Source organism: Podarcis cretensis (assembly GCF_951804945.1).
Source record: "Podarcis cretensis genome assembly, chromosome: 8".
Lineage (NCBI taxonomy): Eukaryota > Metazoa > Chordata > Lepidosauria > Squamata > Lacertidae > Podarcis > Podarcis cretensis.
The window spans coordinates 51,216,640-51,237,950 of record NC_137177.1 but is presented as its reverse complement, the minus strand read 5'-3'; the positions used below and the strand labels follow the sequence as shown (position 1 = coordinate 51,237,950).

General features: G+C 42.2%; 2 protein-coding genes and 1 long non-coding RNA gene across 4 annotated transcripts in view; 2 read left to right on the top strand and 1 right to left on the bottom strand.

Moving 5' to 3' along the window:
• ZCCHC14 (zinc finger CCHC-type containing 14) overlaps window positions 1–9,453 on the top strand; it is a 37,121-nt gene extending 27,668 nt beyond the window's left edge. Inside the window, exons 6-13 of one of the 2 annotated variants that reach the window (XM_079988172.1) lie at window positions 4–98; window positions 195–249; window positions 1,007–1,280; window positions 2,443–2,534; window positions 3,065–3,189; window positions 3,490–3,630; window positions 3,712–5,151; window positions 5,671–9,453. In XM_079988172.1, the coding sequence (XP_079844298.1) occupies window positions 4–98; window positions 195–249; window positions 1,007–1,280; window positions 2,443–2,534; window positions 3,065–3,189; window positions 3,490–3,630; window positions 3,712–5,151; window positions 5,671–5,726 (2,278 nt within the window). In that variant the 3' untranslated portion in view covers window positions 5,727–9,453. Of the gene's footprint in view, window positions 1–3; window positions 99–194; window positions 250–1,006; window positions 1,281–2,442; window positions 2,535–3,064; window positions 3,190–3,489; window positions 5,152–5,670 lie in introns of both variants that reach the window. The other variant, XM_079988171.1, reaches the window with a different exon arrangement.
• A 1,245-nt stretch (window positions 9,454–10,698) lies between these two features.
• On the bottom strand, window positions 10,699–15,891 carry MAP1LC3B (microtubule associated protein 1 light chain 3 beta). Its single transcript, XM_079988173.1, has 4 exons — window positions 15,717–15,891; window positions 12,951–13,006; window positions 12,224–12,330; window positions 10,699–11,162 (listed from the first exon to the last, which is right to left on the bottom strand). Exons 1-4 carry the CDS (start codon window positions 15,754–15,756, stop codon window positions 10,991–10,993), a joined length of 375 nt encoding a protein of 124 aa, XP_079844299.1. The 5' UTR covers window positions 15,757–15,891; the 3' UTR covers window positions 10,699–10,990.
• Window positions 15,892–16,160: 269 nt separating this feature from the next.
• Window positions 16,161–17,370, top strand: LOC307222728. Its single transcript, XR_013841863.1, has 2 exons — window positions 16,161–16,307; window positions 17,061–17,370. It is a non-coding gene; the product is annotated as an uncharacterized lncRNA (long non-coding RNA).
• Window positions 17,371–21,311: the final 3,941 nt, after the last annotated feature.

The following is a 21,311-nucleotide window of genomic DNA, read 5'->3' as shown; positions in this document are numbered from 1 at the left end:
CAGGTATTTGGCATCATTACCTTCCCACATCTGGAAAAATGACCACGTCAAGAAATTTTTCAGCACTTCATCTCACTCCCAGCAATTTCAAAGTTCAAGTGAGTTTTATGATTCATTTCTCCCTATTAACAAACATGTGAATAGACATTTTACCACTCAGGCCTTGTCCAAACACCTGATCTCCTTGTTTTTAGGTCCAGGCAACACTTCCCTTTATAAAGTAGGTACGACGCTGGGTGCTTCCGGAAGGTGAGATGAATTTAGTGTATGTGTGATGTAGGGAAGCTATAGCATGCTATTCAGATTTCTGTATAATGTGAAACATTTTTCACTATCACTTTGAAAGTGACTTCACAGATTGCCCCTTCATTCTTTGTGTGGAATAAATTTGGTATTGCTGGCATTATGTCATCCTTCTGTTCTGAGCATGTTTAGATGACCCAATGATAAACTCAAAAGACATTCAAAGGTGGCATTTTACTTTGTACAGGTGCTTTATTTCAGTGGAGAAAATTAACACAGAAAATGTTTAGTTGCCTTTGAAAGTCAACACATCATTTACAGTTCTGATGTAAGATTTCCCATGTATATTCTTCCATGGAAACAAATTCCTCAAAACACTTATGAGGATATAAATGCTAACTTAGAACTGGCCTATGAAAAGCAGCTAAAACTCATCCCTACGTTTCTATACAAGAGGCTCATGTTGAAGTAAATATGCCGGATGGTTAGTGACTTACTGCATCTACATAATCCTCACTTCTGCTCCTTTTTCTCGGTTATGCCTGTTGGCACTGTCAGATCAGTAATTCCTTAACCTAAGCAGCTGGAGTAACTGTGGCCTTACATTTGCCAGCCCTCTGACTTTTCATTGTTATGCTGGCTCTTCAGAAAGATGGCAAACTGCATCATAGATCAAGGGACATGCTCTAGGATGAAATGAGAATGTACAGCATTCCTGTTCTTGGTTTGATGCATAGAATAGTTTCTCCTTCTATGTTTGCAGACCTATCTGTGGCGTAGCTGGTATCCAGTCTTCACAGAACAGTCTCCAGCATCATGTGCAGCATCCGGCTGCTACACCTGTTGCACTCCCCCACTGCACTCATACAGGTGGGGCTGCATCCTCACTCACTTGCCGCTCCCAGTTGGAGAACTCTTCATCGGTATTGACTCCCAGTCCTCCAACTCCCCAGGAACAAAATGGGATTTTAGACTGGCTGCGGAAACTACGCTTGCACAAATACTACCCTGTTTTCAAACAGCTCTCAATGGAGAAGGTAGAGTCCCAGCTTGGATAGGGGGAAACAGTTTGCTGTGTTTGTTTTGCTGTATTAATCTGTGGTATAGAGAGATAATGCAAATTTTGGGAAAGGCTTAAGACTGGTTAGAAATGCAGATATGGCTTCTTCAGCTATTTGGCTTTCTGGCAAAAGTCTTCATCTAGTGGCTTATTTGGAAGTTTCTTTGTGAAATGTTGACACACTACAAGTATTTACCCTCTAACAAAAGCTGTTGCGCATAGATCAAACATCCCTCTATGATCACTTTTTTTTCTGGATGCATGAGTATTTGTTCCTAGAAAGCAAAATTCCTCATGTGATCTGAGAAAGAGCGGAGATGCTGTGCCTTGCTCAAATGAATGTCACTCTTTTTAACAGTTTTATTCACAACTCTGTTCAGATATGTTGTAAGCTAATCACGTTACTCTTGGGGTGTTTTTTTTATCAAAAAATAAATATCAGAGTGCCCTCTAGTGGATTCTTTGCTATATATTTTTGCTCTTAAATCTAAAGCTCTAATTTGTTTTCAAATACATCATATCGTTAATCTGTGTACAGTGCTTAGCACATCTTAGACACTTTATAAAAGATACATAATGAAATATAAATTGAATTTAATACAGAATGGGGTATTGTTGTGGTATCTCTATCTGCTTTTATTAGAATAATTATCAATATTAATAAGCCTGAAAATAAAGTCTGGGTTGGATGTTCTGAATCTGACAAGTACCTTTAGTCTGCAAGTTGACAAATAACTACTGAATAATTTTACATAAAATTCGATGCTGAGACAACCTCAGTTGTTGAGTAACTTGACAAAATAACAGAAATGATCAAGGGCATGCATCAGTAGCAACAGCTCAACAAAACAAATTTAAAAGCTGATTTTGCATGGAAGCCACAGTGTCCCCAAATCTGTTGCTCATCTCTATACTAGGATGCTGTTAAACACTTGTTTGTCCCTAGAGCCTTAGCTACTGTGATAACACCTCATGAAACTAATGAATATATCTAATCTATTTTGCTTTAAAACTAAGCAAAATATGTAAATTAGCTATATTCCCTAGTTTCATAATGAAGCTTCTGTCAAGTATGCCATATTAGACAGCATTTTTAAATGCATACTATAAAATTGACTTTCCCTTTTTTCCTATCTAAGTTCCTGAGCCTTACTGAAGAAGATCTGAATAAATTTGAATCCCTTACAATGGGTGCAAAGAAGAAGCTCAAGACCCAGCTGGAGTTGGAAAAGTAGGTATTAAAGAAAACTGGCTTCTTCCATGTTATTTCAGGATCTTTTCCTCCTAATTTTTCCAGTAAAAATGCTTGCTGTGGACTTTGCCTAAGGAAAACCCAGAGGTAGGACTGGGTTAATTCAGCACTAGTTGAATTAAAACTTTGTTGCATTTATACCCCATGCATGTGTCTAGAACAATAAATCTAAAAATACCAGTAGGTTATATGCAGCTAATTTTTACTCAAGGGAGACCCATTGAAATTAATAGAATAGAACCTCTTTAGTGGGCTTACTCTAAGTTAGTTGGATACCACACATACTTTAAATTAGAGCAGTGTTTCCCAACCTTGTTCCTCCAGCTGTTTTTGAACTACAACTCCCATCATCCCTGACTAGCAAGACCAGTGGCAAGGGATGATGGGAATTGTAGTCCAAAAACAGCTGGAGGCACAAGGTTGGGAAACACTGAATTAGAGAACCAATTCAGATTTAAATCCAAGTTTATTTTAATAAATTGCTTCCCACACTTCCCTTTTCATTCCAGGGAAAAGTCTGAGAAACGGACCCTCAATCCAGCTACATCTCCTTCCTTGAGCACTGGGGTGGCCAGAGTTCCTCCTACCACTCATATTGGTCCTATCCAAAGCATTCGTGGTAACCATACAGCAGGTAAAGGCTATGAGGTTTCAATATGTATATTTCCTACAAAGGGAAGATTGGCGCTTGTCTAATTCTTGTAACATACTGGATAGCAATGTAGTTCAGGATAGTCATACTTAGAAGAGTAGACCCATTGAATTAATAGACTCAAGTTAATTACTTTCCATGGATCTATTTTTGAGCCTGGCTAACAATGGCTATCAGCTGAATGTACTTGGGAGTCGCAACAGATTTTGTCTGTCTAAAGATGACTTAACAGTACCATTCACATTACTTGATTTTTCTTCTTCTCTTCCCCGCCCCCACAAGAGTTACGTGTCGATGTTGATCAGCCAACCCTCTCAACCCCCCGCGAAGGAAGCTCTTCAGAATACTCCAGCTCCTCTTCTAGCCCCATGGGAATCCATACCCGGGAGGAGAGCTCAGACAGTGCTGAGGAGAATGAGAGACGTAAGGAAAGCTGTCTCGTTGTGTTGCAGCATCTAACGCATTTAGGTGACTGGTCGTACCTGACATCTGTCTATCTTGTAGGTTTAGAGGTCCACTTGGAAGCCTCAGAAAAGGAGAAGCCAGTAATGTTATTGAATCACTTCAACTCCAGCTCAGCCAGGCCCACTGCTCAGGTTTTACCAGTGCAGAATGATGCCGTGTCCAGTCCATCCGGTCACCACACCTTGCCAGTACAGATGATAGCTGCGGGCTCCCCTCACATCACTCCAATTAGAATACTGAACTCTATGCACAAATCAGAGCGAGGGAATACAGACATGAAGCTCCTTTCGTCATCTATGCACTCGCTTTTGTCTTTAGAAGACAGGACAAAATTCTCACCTGGCACACCTCGAAGTGGCATCAAGATGGAGAAGAGCTTTGGAAGTACTGTTGTGGATGGGATGCCAGCCTCTCCCCATCAGCCCATGCAAGTGCTCTCTGGAGTTTCTGAAAATGGCTCCTCTACACCTTCAATTAACTTTGGTCCAAGGACCAAAATGGTACATGCTTCCACTCTAGACAGAGTGGTGAAAACAACCCAGCAGCCGGGAATAATAGTGGAAACAAGCACCACAGCCACTGTAACTTCCAGCACCGTCTTCCATGTGGCACGACCCCCCATAAAACTCCTGGTATCCTCTTCGGTTCCTACTGATTCAACCATTGTGGGGCAGTCTTCCTGCTCCAATAATATGCAATTCAGTGTGTCCCCAGCAATAATAAACCCCCGGACTGCTCTCTATACAGCCAATACCAAAGTGGCCTTTTCTGCCCTGAGCAGTATGCCAGTAGCCCCAATGCCCAGCAGCAGCTTCTGTGCAAATAGCAACACTGCCTCTTCTAGCAGTCACCCCTCCACATCCTTTGCAAATATGGCAAACCTACCCAGTTGTCCTGCTCCCAGCTCCAGCCCCACACTTTCATCAGCTGCCGAGAACAATTTCTACAACAGCAGTAGTAGTGGCTCAGGAGGAAGTATCCCAGTACCAAATCAGAATCACCACCATCACCACCACCATCAGCAACAGCCTCCTGGATGCATGGTGTGCAGTTCCTGTGGCTGTAGTGGGAACTGTGGTTCAAGCGGCATGACTGTCAGTTATGCTAATTACTTCCAGCACCCCTTTTCCGGACCGTCAGTGTTTACTTTCCCATTTCTGCCCTTCAATCCACTGTGCAGCAGTGGCTACATCAACACACAGCAGTACAACAGCAGCTCGGCCTTCCCTATGGTTCACTCTCCTTACAACAGTGGCATAACACCAGACTCTGTCATGAGTGGGCAGTCTACGTTTGCAGTGCCACCAATGCAAAGCTTTATGGCAAGTACAGCAGGGGTGTACCAAGCACAGGGGATGATGAGCAACAACAGTGGTACAGGCCATAAAAAGAATGGGAATCTGTCCTGTTACAATTGTGGAGCCAGTGGTCACCGAGCTCAAGACTGCAAGCAGCCACCAATGGATTTCAATCGACAAGGTTAGGAACATTATTGGCTTGCCAGAAGTGCAGTTGGTAGATTGCTCAGAATACAGGTTTGGCTGCTTGGGGAAAGGGGGTGGTAGATAAAGGAAAATCTGAAAATGGTCAGTAATTTAAAGTGATGGCAAGTCTGAGCATGTACAAGTGGAATCCACTGTAGGTCTCACACTTTGCCAATAGTTTGTACTTTTGTGGATGAGCAGTAGCCCTCTGAAGCAAACCTGAGAGAACCAAAGTACACGAGTGGTAAAATGTTGCTCTGCCATGAGCATGCAGAGCCCAAATAGTTTTGTGGGGTAATAAGGGGTTGGTTTCTTGTGGTAGTAAACTTTGAGATTGCTCATGCTCAAAACTGGTATCCATGGTGTCTTGCCTTATTTCACACCTACTGCTAATATGTTCATTCCTTATCTATGAACAGCATGGTGCTCAACTGTGTGATGTGTCATTGCTTGTGAAATGTAGACTTCACAAAAGTCTTACACTTGCTGACTTGTATTTCTCTTCTCCATGCAGGTACATTTCGGTTAAAATATGCTCCACCAGCTGAAAGTTTAGATTCCACAGATTGACAGTAACTCCATGGACTTCATTTTTTGTGTTGGCAAAAGCCCATGGAGTAATTACAGAATTTCAAATTGGAATCTGAGAAGTCCACTTGTTGAGCTTATTAACATTATTTTTTTAATCCAAAGGTGCTCTACTTCACTACACTAGGAAGAAACTGAAGCTTAGGGGTTTATCAAACCCATTTTTACTGATTTGCCAAAATTATAACATGGATCTTAAATGTTGGACCTTCCAGATGGGAGGTGAAACTGGCCAACTACCCGTTTTTGTTGTAAACAAACTCCTGCACTTTTGCTGAAGAATGTTGCCATACTTTGATCTTCTGTGCTGGAAACTCGAACTCCCGGGCAGCTATGTTGTAATCTGGAGTGAGAGCTAGAGGTTGACGGTACAGTAGCCATTTGCCTGCTGGACTCTGACATTTGAGGCTAGGTAAACATGTCTACTTTTTCTCAAAAACTAATCAGGCACTACACTCTGGGATTTTAAAGGATTGCACTACAGAAGAATGTATAATTCTATCTGCACTTTTAGCAGACTGAGATCAGTGCGAGAGACGTTCCAATGGTTGGAAATAGGCACCAGCAGGCTATGTGAACTTCTAATAAAGAAATCTTAACCCTCCCTCTCTTCCAAAAGAACAAAGGTAGACGTTTCAGTTCATTCTAGAAATGGTTATGCTATGCTTGTCGGCATTTGTCAGTCATGGATTAAACTTACGTTTCCAAGGGTCTAGTGCCAGAGACTGAGCTCAAACAGGTCTTTAAAAAAATACTTTTCCTCTACAACTTTCAATTCTTACCATATATTAGTTTCTGCCACAGGAAACAGTACTCTACCTTTGAAACCGAGTTTTAAAACAGACTCCTGCAGCAGAGTTTGCAAATTGTTGCTTTACTTTGCATAGCAAAAGTCTTTCTACAAGGGCTCTTGCTTACAGGATATAGAAGTCACAAAGTAAGAAACAGCTGTACATCTTAACCACAACTCGGGTTTGTAGTCTGCCTCCTTTATTTGAAATATGTAGAGTATTGGCTTTGATGTTAACTAGTTAGAATTCTTTTCCACTAAAGCCAGCAGAGCTCAGAACTGAAACATTTTAGACCTACCTGGTCAAAAGGAGGCATACCTTTTTGTATTCATGCTGAATTGGTTGTAGCTATCTTCTTTCATTGATAGGGCTGAAGTTTAAACTGCCCCACATAGGACATTTTAGTGGCTGTGCACAATATGTTACTATGGAGGTGGCAAATGAGTATTTCTGCTTGAAAGTATTGTATGGTTGAAGGTGCAGGGAGGTGGGGTTGGCTGTATCACTGCACTGCATATCCATGAGGTAGTAAAACAGTGGATCTTGTGGAAATAATGGTAGGATTGACAGAAAACCAGGTACTCCACTATTGTTTTCTATATCATCAGAGATAAGCTCTATTATCCTTACCTGTTGCCTTTAAAAACAAACTGGTGTATTCTCTTGGGTGTAGGCATTCAATGGGTTTTGCATATTCAACTCTGGGAGAAGCTTAGCATGAGCTTCCTGCCATTTCTCAGCTTCATAGAGACCAAGTCCAAAGTTGTAAAAACACATGGTTTGTAGCAGCCCTACATCCAACTTCAGTTATTTCTATGCAATGAAGTGCTAGACTTTCATATCCTAAGTTTGGCTTTACCAAAACAGTATTACATATAGGGTTAGATCCAGCCCACAATATTTAATTATGCGTGTAATGACTGAACTTCTGAGACGGCTAATAGAGGTAGATACCATTAGGAAACTTGTAAAACTACCAGAGGTAATGAGAACTGACAGAGCAATTTACTTTGCCTTAATGACCCTGATTGACATCAGCAGAAACATGCCACTCTGTACTAAATCTGTCAGTTATTGTTTACTCTTAAAAGTTGGGAGCCTTTCCATTGGCCCAAAATGTGCCACAAGTCAAATGTATCAGTTCTTAAACAGAAATAACCCAACACCATGCAAACTTTCCAGGATCAACAGAAAGCCTTTATCAGACATTTAAATTGGAAAGTTTCTAGAAACATGGCCCCATGAGCGATATGATGTTCAGAAATATAGTTTCCATTCATATAAAAAGAAAGCTGTCTCAGCTAGCTGTTGGGCTGTCAAACAAAACTTTTTAACTTAACTAGTGGACAAGTGGAATTACCAAGGGAAAGCTTTGGAGAGCCAATTGCCTTGTTCGTTTCTAAAGGTAAACTGAGACATACAAAGGCAAACCTACATAGTGACTTAATTTTATTAAAGTTGTTCTCTACTATTTCATCCACAAAGTGGCTGCCAATGTTTCATACAGGCAGAGGACTTTGAAGCAAGACTCAAGTGCAAGAGGAATGGACACTAGCTGCATAGATCATAGTTTGGCTGAAACTTTACACCAAAGAATGTAACTTGCGTCATGAAGAGAGCATAAAACAGAACCATCAAAAGCCCTTGTCTGTATGAAACAAACTATGTACTAAAAACTGGCATGGCAAACTGCTGGAGAATTGCTATTTGCATATAACTAAGGTTTCAACTCGGCATGACTTAGTTAATGGGAAATTTCTCGAGCAGTATGCGGGTCCGTGCCTGAACAAAGAAGGGTCTTTCTTAATTATGTCAAACCCTTTTTTTCATGCCAGCCTAGAATTCTGTTAGAGACACCCAAATGTAAGCCACCCCAAGTAAAGGCAAGTTATTCACTGGGTACAATACCATTTTATGGGAAAAGCCCTAAACTGAGGCCAACAATTATTTTAAGGTGGGAGGGAAGGGTGGGTATTTTGTTTTGCTTCTGAACAGACACTTATAAGCCTCTTAAGCTGCTTTACTTAGATATGGCCAAAGGCAGAATTAAAATAGTAATTCAGAAAGCAACAAATATTCAAACAATTCTTACTCTTCCAACTACCTTTGGAACTATTTCTGCATACTAACTTCTTATAAACATAGGAAGAGCCTATGTCTTGCAGCACAGGTTAACATCTTTCTTTTCAGAAATAACTTTCCATTAGGAATGAAGGAAACACCTCTGCCCATTTCGAGCCATTTCTTTTACATTATATTACAAATGTGCATGTAACTTTATATAAATATTAAAAGTTTTGTAAATATTTAATATCCACCTAATTTGATTTTGAATTGTAAATGTCAAGTATTCTGGTATTTGAATTTTTATGTTTTATTATACTTTGTTAAAGGTAAAATTGTACATTTTTAGAATGTTTTTATCTGAGTAAATTTAATGTACTGAACAAAAATTAAAGACTATAGTAGTGTCTTTTCAGACATCCTCACTTTTAATATTTTTTTTCCATTTTCAGTGGGAGGCTAAAGAAAACTTACTGCAAGCACAGCAGGTTCAACCAAAGGCTAACATAAACATGCATTGTCTCAAATGTGGCAGCTGTAGACAGGTACTGCAGAGCTATCCAACAGCATTATCTGCAAGTTGTCCATTTTAGGTAGGTGCTCTGAAGGGTACAGAAAAGCCACACTGCAGCCTGGGAGATCAGTTTCTTCCGTCAGGAGCTTTTCCATGTTCTCATACAGGTACTTAATTCTCAGTCTCATGTGGAATCCAGTGTCTTGCCCACACTCAGAAAGCAGGCAGTGTTTTTCATAGCTCAAGCATCTTCACAAGTGTCATTAGTATGGCCACAGAATCTCCTACTATTGTGACAATGTTCTATTCTGCAACAGTGAAGGAATCTGAGCCAAAATTGTGGGAGGCTGAAGGCTTTTGTTCAATTCTGTCTACTGCTCTTCATATACAGCATTAAGATAGTTTTAAAATGGACTTGTATATAAGCTTAACTTCTAATCAAGTTGAGATGGAATCATCCATTTCAGCACTTTAAAAAACAAAAGAAAAATCAACATTTATACAAGAGCAGCCATTAGCCCATTGTAAGGATGGCTGTCTTAAGAAATAGTAACTGAACAGAAGACTTTAAAATTTTACAGTGAAGTAAAAGCTCACAGTGAACTTGTTAGAAGCAAGCATTGAACAGATGCATGCAAAGGTAAAAACTGCATGTCATACTGATATTTTACAGCATGTCAAGATTTAGCCTCTTTTCTCTACATAATAAAAATTTGTTTGCTATAACATTAAATTCACATGCATTAATATACAAGGATAAGTCTTAGCTTACTACATTTCACTGTATAACAAATGGGGAAGCAGGACACTATATCTGAATTACTTTCCTTTTGCACAGGACATACCCTGTTTACAGCAAAATTTAAGTCCCTATGCAACTGACTGGAAGCAGTGATCAAACTTCTTTGCAACTTTAGATATTGCCCAGTCTAAAACAAAGGGAAATTCTTTTTGAGTTTTGATAGTTTGAAATGCAGCTAAAGGAAACAAGGGCTTTCTGCCAACGAGGAAATACAAAAATGTTCTTCATGTATTCCAATGAAAATCAAGAACTTGGGTAGCGAGGTTAATATGCTAAATATAAAGAAACATCAACAGCTGTGAGGCTTGACAATGTTTACTGTATTACTTTGGCAATTGGCTAACCTCAAAACCCTGCTACCTCCCAATGCTTTCTGACTGACAAAATGAAGTCCACTTTGCTGAGGGTTTGGGTTGATTTAATTAGAATAAATTTAACAAGGTATAGAACAGAATACCAAACTCTGGGTAGACTGAAGCTTTTCTTTGACAACAGTTATGTATATATTTCCTAAAACTAGCATAAAGCTGTGATGTTTGGTATATAACAATAATTAGCAATCTGATGTTTTGCCTTCTAAAGTAACAGTACCAATGAATTAATGCCCACCCCTTTCATCACATGCACTGATCTATCAAAAAAGGTTAAAAGAAGCAGACCATTACTCCTATTTGTTCCCTTTCTTAAAAAGCAGTTTTCAGGAGCTGAAACATGACTTAACATTATGAGATGTCACACGCAAGTATTTCAGTTTGCTGCTAAATGCTAGCCCATTTTCTATGATTAATGCAAACATCCCTTTTATTGGCAACTTAACACACACACACATATACAGTATAGTTTAAAATTCCAGAGGCTTAAAGCAAATGTGCCTGTGCAAATTTTATAGCAGGTCTACAAAGCTGCGCTGCTTGTCTATACTGGCACTCATCTGTTCAATATTCACAAATAAAACAGTACGGTGAGAACACCCGCTAAGCACAACTACTGTGAGCAGGTTGGTGACATCCCTTTGTTTTTTCCTGTGGGAGGGAGTGGTAAAAACTATCCTAGGCTACAAGCCACTGGGGATGGTTTACACAGATTTCATTCCAAATGTTTCCTGAGAGGCATACACCATGTACAGGAATCCATCCTCGTCCTTTTCACTTTCATACACCTCCGAAATTGGTGTTGAAACGCTCACCATGCTGTGTCCATTCACCAGTAAGAAGAAAGCTTGATTGGAATTCAGCTGCAGCCGACGCCTAGAAGACAGGAAACTGAATGGACACTTCCCTTGGAACATGGCTAACAAATTTAAATGCAGAAGCAAAATACAAAAAAAGAACTGCCTTTGGAAATTCCAGGTTTAGCAACAGTCTCCTCCTTTGCCACATCCAAGAATCACATGAATACCAGAAAGCATGTGTGATTAGAGCACTTCTGAAGGCAGCCTCCTCACCCAAGTAACATCAGAGGGGTGGGACTTGCAACTACACTGATCTTATAAAGCCTCAAGTGAGACACTAAGGCCTGCTGTGTGTTGCCTAAGAGGAAGGACAACACTGCTAGATAATGTGCATGTTAGGTTGTTGCTTTTAGATGCTAACCACCCATTTTAACCATTTCAATGGACTACAGAGCACATCAGTGCCAGCTACAGCAAGGAGTTTACTCAGTAACAGGCATCACACTCCAGAATTATAAAGAGCCCATATAATCAAGTTCCCTTTCTGTGAAGAGTTGCCAATAGAGACGGAAAGCTGTGTCAACGTAATTCCTGTTACGATCAAGCATCGGCAAATATGCTTGCCATGCAGAGTGTGGCACCGCTCCGTATCAAGCAACCATCCTAACTTTGAAGTTGCAGAGGTGGGCAGGGATTGTCTGCTGAAGATCTCTGCCACCTTCCAAGTTGGGTGGAAAACTGGCAGCTGCATGGCAAAGGCAGGCCTGAAGAGCCTTGGCTCTAACAGAACCAACACAGCATCCCTCCCCCCACCAAAAAAACCACCTAGCCTCTTTCCTGCTCCTACCACTGAACAAAACATTCTCCACTCAACCTCCGAGAAGTTGTGGCACCTTCAGGCAATGGAGCCCAACCCTGCACAATCCCTGCCAGGCTTTTCTGTAGGAAGGAGGGAGGCTTAGCAAGACCAGGGTTTTTTTTGTTTTTGCTTTGCCAACAAGTAGGTCAAACACTCTGGACCTTTGTTATGATTGTTACTTGACTTTTTTAAAAAACTCACTTGGGAAACCCTTAATATATAGCACAAGCTACTGTCCTGAATGAGAGACCTTTCAGTAAAGCAGGTTGGTTAGATACCTGATAATCTTGATCAGCTCACTCATGTTGACATGATCTGGGACCAGAAACTTTGTTTTATCCAGAATGGGAAGTTGCTTTTCTCCTTTATACCTTTCAATGATTACCTGGAGGAAAATGGTAAAGTTAGGACTTATAATTTAGGACTTTTCAGTATGGTGAGCCACAGGCATATTCTTGCTAGATACCTATGGGTTTGTTTAATGCAATTCTACTTTGTACTACAGTGGTTTATAATTTTATTATTTCTATCATTTTATTGTATGCCACCTTGCATTTTTAATGAGGCTCAGCATTGAAATTCTTAAAACAAACCCAGTCACCTGAATTGAGCTGTGAAAAGGAGCTGCAATAGAGAAGACCCCAGCCTTGTGGGGAGAACTAATTCCATTCCTGGCACAGGTTTGCAGTGAAAGGCTAGTGTGCCCTCCTCCCCACCTGTCACCCCAATTTCAGCCCCTTCTCTTCTCCATTCAGTTATGCATAAACAGGGCAAGAGGACTACAATCAGGAAAACCTGGGAGCAGCAAACAATTGACTTCTGTTATGTAAAATGAAATGGAGAGAGAAAATAAAAATCTTAACTAGGGCAAATATCTTTGCAGCCTCTAGTATGGATGATTTCACTGCTAGTCCCCAAAGTGCACGTGTTACCGCTACCTACCAGGTTATTTCCCTGACTTAAGTCTCACCAAATGACAGACAATAGAGTTGAAAGTCTACTCACTGGTATCTTTGTAGGATGCTGCTCTCGAATAAGTCTGACATCTTCTACTCTTTGTTCTACAGGGGAGAAAAAGAAAGTTGTACTTAAATGCTTGAAGAGGCAGTGTTGTCAGATATATAATATCTACACAGAACAACTTGTTATATTGGTGTTTCATTGCCCTGGAAGAGAAGCACACACAGAGGCAGCAGTTTGTAGGAAGGGTAGGATATAAATCAAATAAATAAATCATAAGCAGAACGAGAGGCACTTAAACCACACCCACATTAGTATACCCAAGCTAATAGCATTAGAAGCAAGGTTAACTAGCAATCTTTCTAGATCAGGGTGGGAATGCAACTCAAGCGCTGCTGAAAATTCATGCAGGGAATGAAGAAGCTACAGTGGAAAGGGGGAGGCACAAGAGAAAAAGGGGTACTTGCCCACTTTTGATTGTAGCCTAACAAATGAAACTGCTAACTGATACCACCCCCACCATACCTGTGTGCTAGTAGAAATTCTGCAGCACAATTTATTAACAGGAAGGGTGGGGACAACTTAAGACAAACGGGGGGGGGGGAGAGAAAATGCCATCTGAAAAATAAAGAAGCATAACCCTTCATAGTGAAAAGTTAAAGCAGGCAAGTTAACTTGAAGAAAAAGAAAAAAGTTGAGCTTAGTTGGTTTAAAGGCACAGAGTAGTACAACAAATCTAAGGCTGAAGTAGTTCTAAATCTGAGAGCATTTGGGAAGCCCAAGGACCCAGTCTGAGGGCCATGGGAAAGGAGCAAACACAACAAAGAGTCTTATCGCATAAGACTAGACTAGAGCCCACTTCACAGCTTATGTCATAATGAAATGTTAGTTTTATGGTGCTACAAGACTCTTTGTTTTTACTGCTAAAAGGACTAGAAGTTAGTGAGAAAACATGGCTATCCCCTCGAGGAAAAGTGCTCTATGTAAATTAAAAGTATAAAATATTAATTTCATCAAAGCATTTTAAATATATATTATAGTTATTGCATTCTTAAAGCTAAAGAGCTTCCACTAGGTTTCCCCACCCCCAGCCTAGAGGACTGTTGGGGTCCAAAACTCGTTAGAAAAGGAAAACAAACAGCTAGAACGACCTTTACTTTCGTTTTCAGCGGCACAGCAACAAAACAAAGCCTCAATTCTTTTTCCACTCCAACATGCAAGCAGGAAAACCAGTTTAAGCAGAACAAAAACACAGTAACAACAAAAGCAACAGCCTGAGTCTTCCTGTATTTCTTTTTTAAGTGATAGTAACAACTAAGGGACATTTACAGTTGAACCTAACTGGGGCTTGTTACATCAGGATTTTTGGATCATATTACGAAGCTGAAACTTGGTGGACTCGCTGGAAGGCTAACTAATTCACAAGCCTTTGCTACAGCCAATATTTATTATTTAATCTGTCACTAACTCCTGAGAGGTGGAGGTAATTGCCCAACGTTGTTCCCAAAACTTCCTGCTTCAGTCTGGAGGTCACCCTCTGTTTTGGTCATCAACAGTATTAGGAAAATTGCAGCCCAATGATTCAACATTACCTTCTGCTTCCTCACATAACAACAAACTGACACAGCAGATCGGAGATAAACAAACCCATGGAATCCAAACAGTTGAACTGCTTAAAGTTGTGCAGGCAATACCCAGGAAAGAAATAGGGAAGGGGATCCGTCATAAGTACTGAATACTTTCACATCGCTAAGGGAAGACACCCCAGATAAAGCCTGGGAATGAAACTACAAACACATGCAGCATCCAGACAAGAAGTTCTACACTACAGCATCCAGCATATACGGTAATCTGGCCTCACATTCAAAATACAATATACTCAAGATAAACAGCACCATCTCCAGTGTTTTGACAACTGATCAACAAAGGGTAGGCTCACCACCCTCTAAGTGCTGGGGGTGAGGAGAAAGGGGTGCTACAGCAGAGTGCAGAGCAGGCACGATGCCAAGCAGGGAAAGAGGCTGGCACCGGGGGGGGGGAGCTGTTTACTCCTCTGGCTCTTGAGCTCCACGGAAGCCGGCAGAGCCGTCAACAGGCCTTGCATTCGCCTCAAACACAACACCTCAGGCCCCTCCAACCCCGGCCTCCAACCATCAGTCATCCTCAGGGCTAGACTTCAATCCTTAAGGGGTTTCAAGGGGGGCGGAAAGTAATGTAAGGGGGTCCTCCTTACACTCCCAATTTGGGGGGTGCGGTGGGGAATAACAGTCATTGTGGGTGGTGAATCACTCTGCCCAAGATCCAGAACTAGGAGATGGGGGAAAAGGTGATTACTGTATTAAAGAGGGGGATACGACTGTGCCACCAACCCATAAACCCGCCCCCCATGGCCGACGGAGAGTGCGTTAACAGGCCAAGCACCTTCTCAAGGACCTCCGTGAGGGAAGAAGGGGGGAGAAGCCTCATTTCCCCCCACCAACAATGGGAGGGGGTGGTTTGCCTTTTCCTCAACTCTTCTTCCCTTGCCCCAGCGAGACCCACTAACCCTCTCCCCACCGCCACACATATAGCACACATAGCGCCCGCTGCCACGTTCATGGACCATCTCCCCAGCTCTTCACTGTTCCCTACTTCTGAGTATCCCCCCTCCAGTCACCAAGCTCCCCCCCCCCCACTCAAGTCCACCTCGCAGGTGTTCCCTTGGCCGCCCCACTTGATGTGGTGCGTCTCTCCCCAACGCCCCCCCCCGACTCAGTAACAGCCCCCTCTTGCCCCCCCCCCGAGGGGCTAACGCACAGGTCCTTCCCCCACCGAAAGTGCGTCGCTGCTTGAAGCTCTTTTCCGAGGGCATCGCGGCGGCGACTGGCTCCTCCTCCACTTCCTTCGACTCTCTCCCCTCTCAGCGGCGCGGACCATCCACACCAAAACCTTCGTCCGCGATCAGCTGACCAACGAAGCCCCGCCTCTCCCGAGCTGATTGCGTCACAGGGAGGGAGGGACAGACGGACGAAGGAAGGAAAAGCGAGAGGCCGGGCATTCGTAGGCTTCGCCGCGCGGTAGTGCGCGTGCGTAGCGACGGAAGCCCGACGCCTCAAGCAAGGAAGAGGAGAGGAGAAGGAGGGGAGTCGACGTTGGTGACGCGAGCGCGCCTGCGCAGGCGAAACGAGCCGCGGGCGAGGGACTCAGAAGCTGAGCCTGCCGCAGGGCGGCGCCAAAACAGTGACTTCATCGCGCACAAACGCAGCCCCGCCCATCGCCATGGTTACCATGTCACCCTCCCCGGAGGAAGAGAAGGCCTCTGGTTTGGTTTTGCCGCAATTTCCATATTAAAGAAAGAAGTTCCCCTCATCAAGCACCTGGGGCGGGATCTGATCTCACAGATAAAGATCTGGAGCGCATCAAGTAATACTAGGGGGGGGGGTATTCTGAACATATGCAAAACACTTTCCTCCCCGTCTCCAAGGTGCAATTGAAAGCTCACAAACAGGACCTGATAGCACTGCCCTCTCCTATGTTATTTCTCTGTAACTGGTATTCAGATGCATGCCGCCTCTAACCCTGGGGGTATCATGGATATCCTTCCCTTAATTTGCCTAATCTCTTTTCAAAACCATCTATCTGAGGCCATTACCACATTTTATGGGCGCAAATGCCATTGTTTATGTGTTGTGTTGTGTGAAGAAATAGTTCCTTTTGTTTGCTCTAAATCACCCACCATTCAGCTTTATTGGATGATTCCAGGTTCTAGTATTATAGGGGGGGGGGACACATACCTTCCATAATAATTCTTTTCATATTTAAGGTGACACAACCTTAAATATTTTTCTAGTGCTTTGCTTCTAGAAAAAAGGTGCAGGTATTGTGTACCCTCTGAGTACCACCAGAAAAACACTGTTTCTCTCTGTAACTTGTCTCTGTTATTGCATTCCTGGCCAAGAAAGGAATGCCAAATCCATTGCAAGATGCTCTGACTGGGTTCTACAATAGCAGATCAACAGACATTTAATTACTGATTACTCAAAGCCAAGTATTTCCTGTAACTGCGTAAGCCTAACATTATAAGGACACTTACAAGTGTGATGTCCTTGAACTCTAATAAGACATGTCATACATTTTATCAGAAGAAGAACTTGTTTTGTTTTTCCCCTTTCCCAGCCACGTGGATCTCATTGGCTATGACTAGTTTGAAGGACTGGTCTGCTCAAAACAACACTGGAAAAGGAACTGGCATAGTTGTTTGACAGAGTCTTTATACTCTGAAGTCGGATGTCAATTTCAGAGGAACTTCCAGCATGCAGCTGAAACAGAACAAAGAGGCAGTTTGACAGACAGCTGTGGGACTTCTCCTTGCCAAACTCTGATCCCAGAGACAAAAACAAATTAATAATATATCTCCAACAACAGATAAGTGACATAAAGCTTTATTGAATTCCAGACCCATCTGGTTGGCCACTGGAAAACGAGATGCTGGGCTTTGATCTGATGTGTGTTTGGGTAACTGTTGGGCCCATACACCTGGCAATGTTCACTGGGGCTTGATGCCTGCCCTGCCTTCCCTGCTTTAGTGAGTGCCACTGAGCCTCCCACCACCAACACCAATCACTCCCCACAGTCCCCAGATGCCAGCTGGCTCTGTTAATGTTTGAAGTTTCACTCTCACCAAATCAATCATCTGTTAGGTGGTATGAAAGAAGAGGTGACGGGACACATAGCAGGTGACTGACCCCGAATGCAGGTTGCCAATGCTACGTAACTCTACTCCCAGTGAGGCTTCCTTGGACCCAGAACCAGCCTGTCCTCCCCATGCCTAAGTTTGTTTGGGTTACATATACAGTAAAAGGAGTCGCTAAACTAGTACTGTATGGGGCTATGTAGGCAAGGAACTGAGCACCCATTCTATTAATAGGATTTTATTTTTATCATAATAAAAATAAATAATAATAATAATAATAATAATAATAATCTATTATTTATACCCCACTCATTTGGCTGGGTTTCCCAGCCACTCTGGGTGGCTCCCAACAGAAGAAAAATAATGATGATGCAATAAAACATCAAACATGAAAAACTTCCCTTTGGAACACTGCTCCTAGGTAATTCAGACAAGCACCTACAATTTTGATATTTCATTGCCTGCTGAAAACATTATGTTTTGCCAAGCGTTTTTAGATAATTAAGGGACATGGGTGGCGCTGTGGGTTAAACCACAGAGCCTAGGGCTTGCCAATCAGAAGGTTGGCGGTGGTCCCAGCACCTGCCAACCTAGCAGTTTGAAAGCACATCAAAGTGCAAGTAGATAAATAGGTACCGCTCCGGCGGAAAGGTAAATGGCGTTTTCATGCACTGCTCTGGTTCGCCAGAAGCAGCTTAGTCATGCTGGCCACATGACCCAGAAGCTATACACTAGCTCCCTTGGCCAGTAAAGCGAGATGAGCGCCGCAACTCCAAAGTCGTCTGCAACTAGACCTAACGGAGTCCCTTTACCTTTACCTTTAGATAATTAATTTGATTCATTGTTGGTCTTTCAATCTGTATTTTATAATTTTGTTAGATTTTATTGTATCCCACTGTGATTTTTAAAAAATGAATTGGCTTTTTATAAACTTTTTAATAAATAAAAATAACAGAAAAACCTCCAGCACATTAACAGTAATACATTGAGGCAAACTAATGTACAATGTTCAATCTCTCTTGGTTAAATGTATTCCTTTGTATGATTTGAGAAACTGAGCACCCATTTCAGATAAGCCTGAGAACGAGGAGGCTGTGAGTTTATAGAAACCTCTTTAGTTTGCACTGAGCTTAGTTTTGTCTCAGAATGAAGTCCCATATTACAGATTGGTAAGCAAGTAATGATGAGTAAAACTACCATCCAAGAGAATGAGTGTGATTATGACTGTCTCCCATGTGGTAAATTTTTAAAGGATATTGATTTTTTAAATGCTTTGACTCAGAGCCATTGGCTTGTGGATTGCTGACTGCTTGTGCAACTAGATAATATCAGCAACCTTGCAGTGCAATTTTACTCAGAAGTAAGTCCTACTGAATTCAGTGCAACATACTTTCAGGTAAATGTGCATAGGATTGCAGTGTTAGATATTTCCAATGTTGTACTCCTTTACACTGATACCTAGGAACAAGCACCCTGGATTACAGTAGGACCTACTTCTGAGTATACAGTCATATAGAACCACACTGTATAATATTGTTGCCTGCCACTCAATCGCCAAGTGGTGCAATGTCCCAGGGTTTCCAGGCACACTTACCCAGGGTCTGTGTTTCCTTTTGGAAAGGTGACACAGTGGAGACTGGTGTTTTTATGATACATGGCTTATATACACATATGTATAACCTGAGCCTACAATGGAGTGGTTCACAACATTAACACTCCATGAGGGTCTTGCTTTTCCCATATGTGCAGCCCTGGATTCAAACAGACAATAGCCATGGCTCTGCCTGTTGCTTAGCATCTTGCTCACATAACTGCTAACTCTCTCTTAGCTGCGTGGCTTTATCTGTAGGGGGAGGGAGAGGCCTCATTCATTTGCCTTTTTAGACAGAGTTCTGTGGTCCTTTGTTGTTCTTAACGGCACATCCCCAGGCTATCGCCTCATGAGGAAGTTGTTGTTGTTGTTTAGTCGTGTCCGACTCTTTGTGACCCCATGGACCAGAACACACCAGGCACTCCTGTCTTCCACTGCCTCCTGCAGTTTGGTCAAACTCATGCTGGTAGCTTCGAGAACACTGTCCAACCATCTCGTCCTCTTTCGTCCCCTTCTCCTTGTGCTCTCCATCTTTCCCAACATCAGGGTCTTTTCCAGGGAGTCTTCACTTCTCATGAGGTGGCCAAAGTACTGGAGCCTCAGCTTCAGGATCTGTCCTTCCAGTGAGCACTCAGGGCTGATTTCCTTTAGAATGGAGAGGTTTGATCTTCTTGCAGTCCATGGGACTCTCAAGAGTCTCCTCCAGCACCATAATTCAAAAGCATCAGTTCTTTGGCGATCAGCCTTCTTTATGGTCCAGCTCTCACTTCCATACATCACTACTGGGGAAACTATAGCTGTAACTATACGGACCTTTGTTGGCAGTGATCCCCTTCATGGATCACTGCCTTGCCGTGGTGAAGGGGCTTGAATAACTCAGAGAAGCTATGAGCTATGCCATGCAGGGCCACCCAAGATGGATAGGTCATAGTGGAGAGTTTTGACCAAACGTGATCCACCTAGAGCAGGAACCGGCAAGCCACTCCAGTATCCCTGCCAAGAAAACTCCATGGACGAAGACAACAGGCATGAGGAAGTTAGCCTTGCTTAATTAGCTTTTAACACTTGCTGATTCAAAGTATTGTCTACCACACATGGATCTGGCGTAATATGCATGAGTCCTGGTTTTAACACTCCAAGCATTGATTAATTTCTAATACTAGTTTATTCAAGAGATTATAATGGTCTAGCACCCACAAACTCATAACAATATTTCTGATAGGACACCTGCGCCTTGAACCTTAATAAATGACTATTACTTGTTTAATTTTGTATCAGATATAGACAGACAGACAGATGATAGAGATACAGTTATATATCAGAGATTAGATATATATCTATATAGTTTATTTTGTTTGTGTGTGTTTACATACATATACACACACACACACACACACTCCTTGCATTATTTATCGTGGTGTGCTGGTTCTTCCCAGAGGAAACCTGTTAGAATTGTACTGCACCAAGCTAGTCAATTTTTTAAAAGTCTTACAACTAATCTTTCTAAAGTGGAGGGTTTTTTTTAAAAAAAGAAAAAATATATATTATTTATATGCAGATATGTATTATAAATATAAACTTTTATAATTTACCATTGAGCCATGTCGCCATGTAAGAAGAAAATGGTGATTATTTGTCTGGTCAGGGATTTCGTAACGGTTTTCAAACCACAAAGTTATTTGCAATGACAACTGTTTTGTAGTGTCGAGCTGTGAATCCGGATGCCGCTTTTACATGCCTTGGAGTTTCGGGGGAGAGGTTTGACGAAACCCATAAGAGCTACACAAGGATTAAAACTCACCCATATTTTATTTTTTTGCTGGTGGCTAACAAGAAGGTTCTGCCGAGCCACTTTTCGCAGGAGCCTCGTTGGCGCAGTAGGCAGCGCGTCAGTCTCATAATCTGAAGGTCGTGAGTTCGAGCCTCACACGGGGCAAGCCTACTTTTTTATTCTCCCTTTATTTCTACCCCGTAACAGCTACTCGTTCAGTTTACCGTTAGTCACCAATGCTGGTGGATTCGGGGGTGGCAAACGCTGCCGTTCATTCATGGTAAGAAGTAACTGTGGAGGAGAGTCGTAAAAAGGAGAAGAATGCGACATTTTAACTGTTGCCTCTATATTGCCCCACCCCTTGTAGCGCGC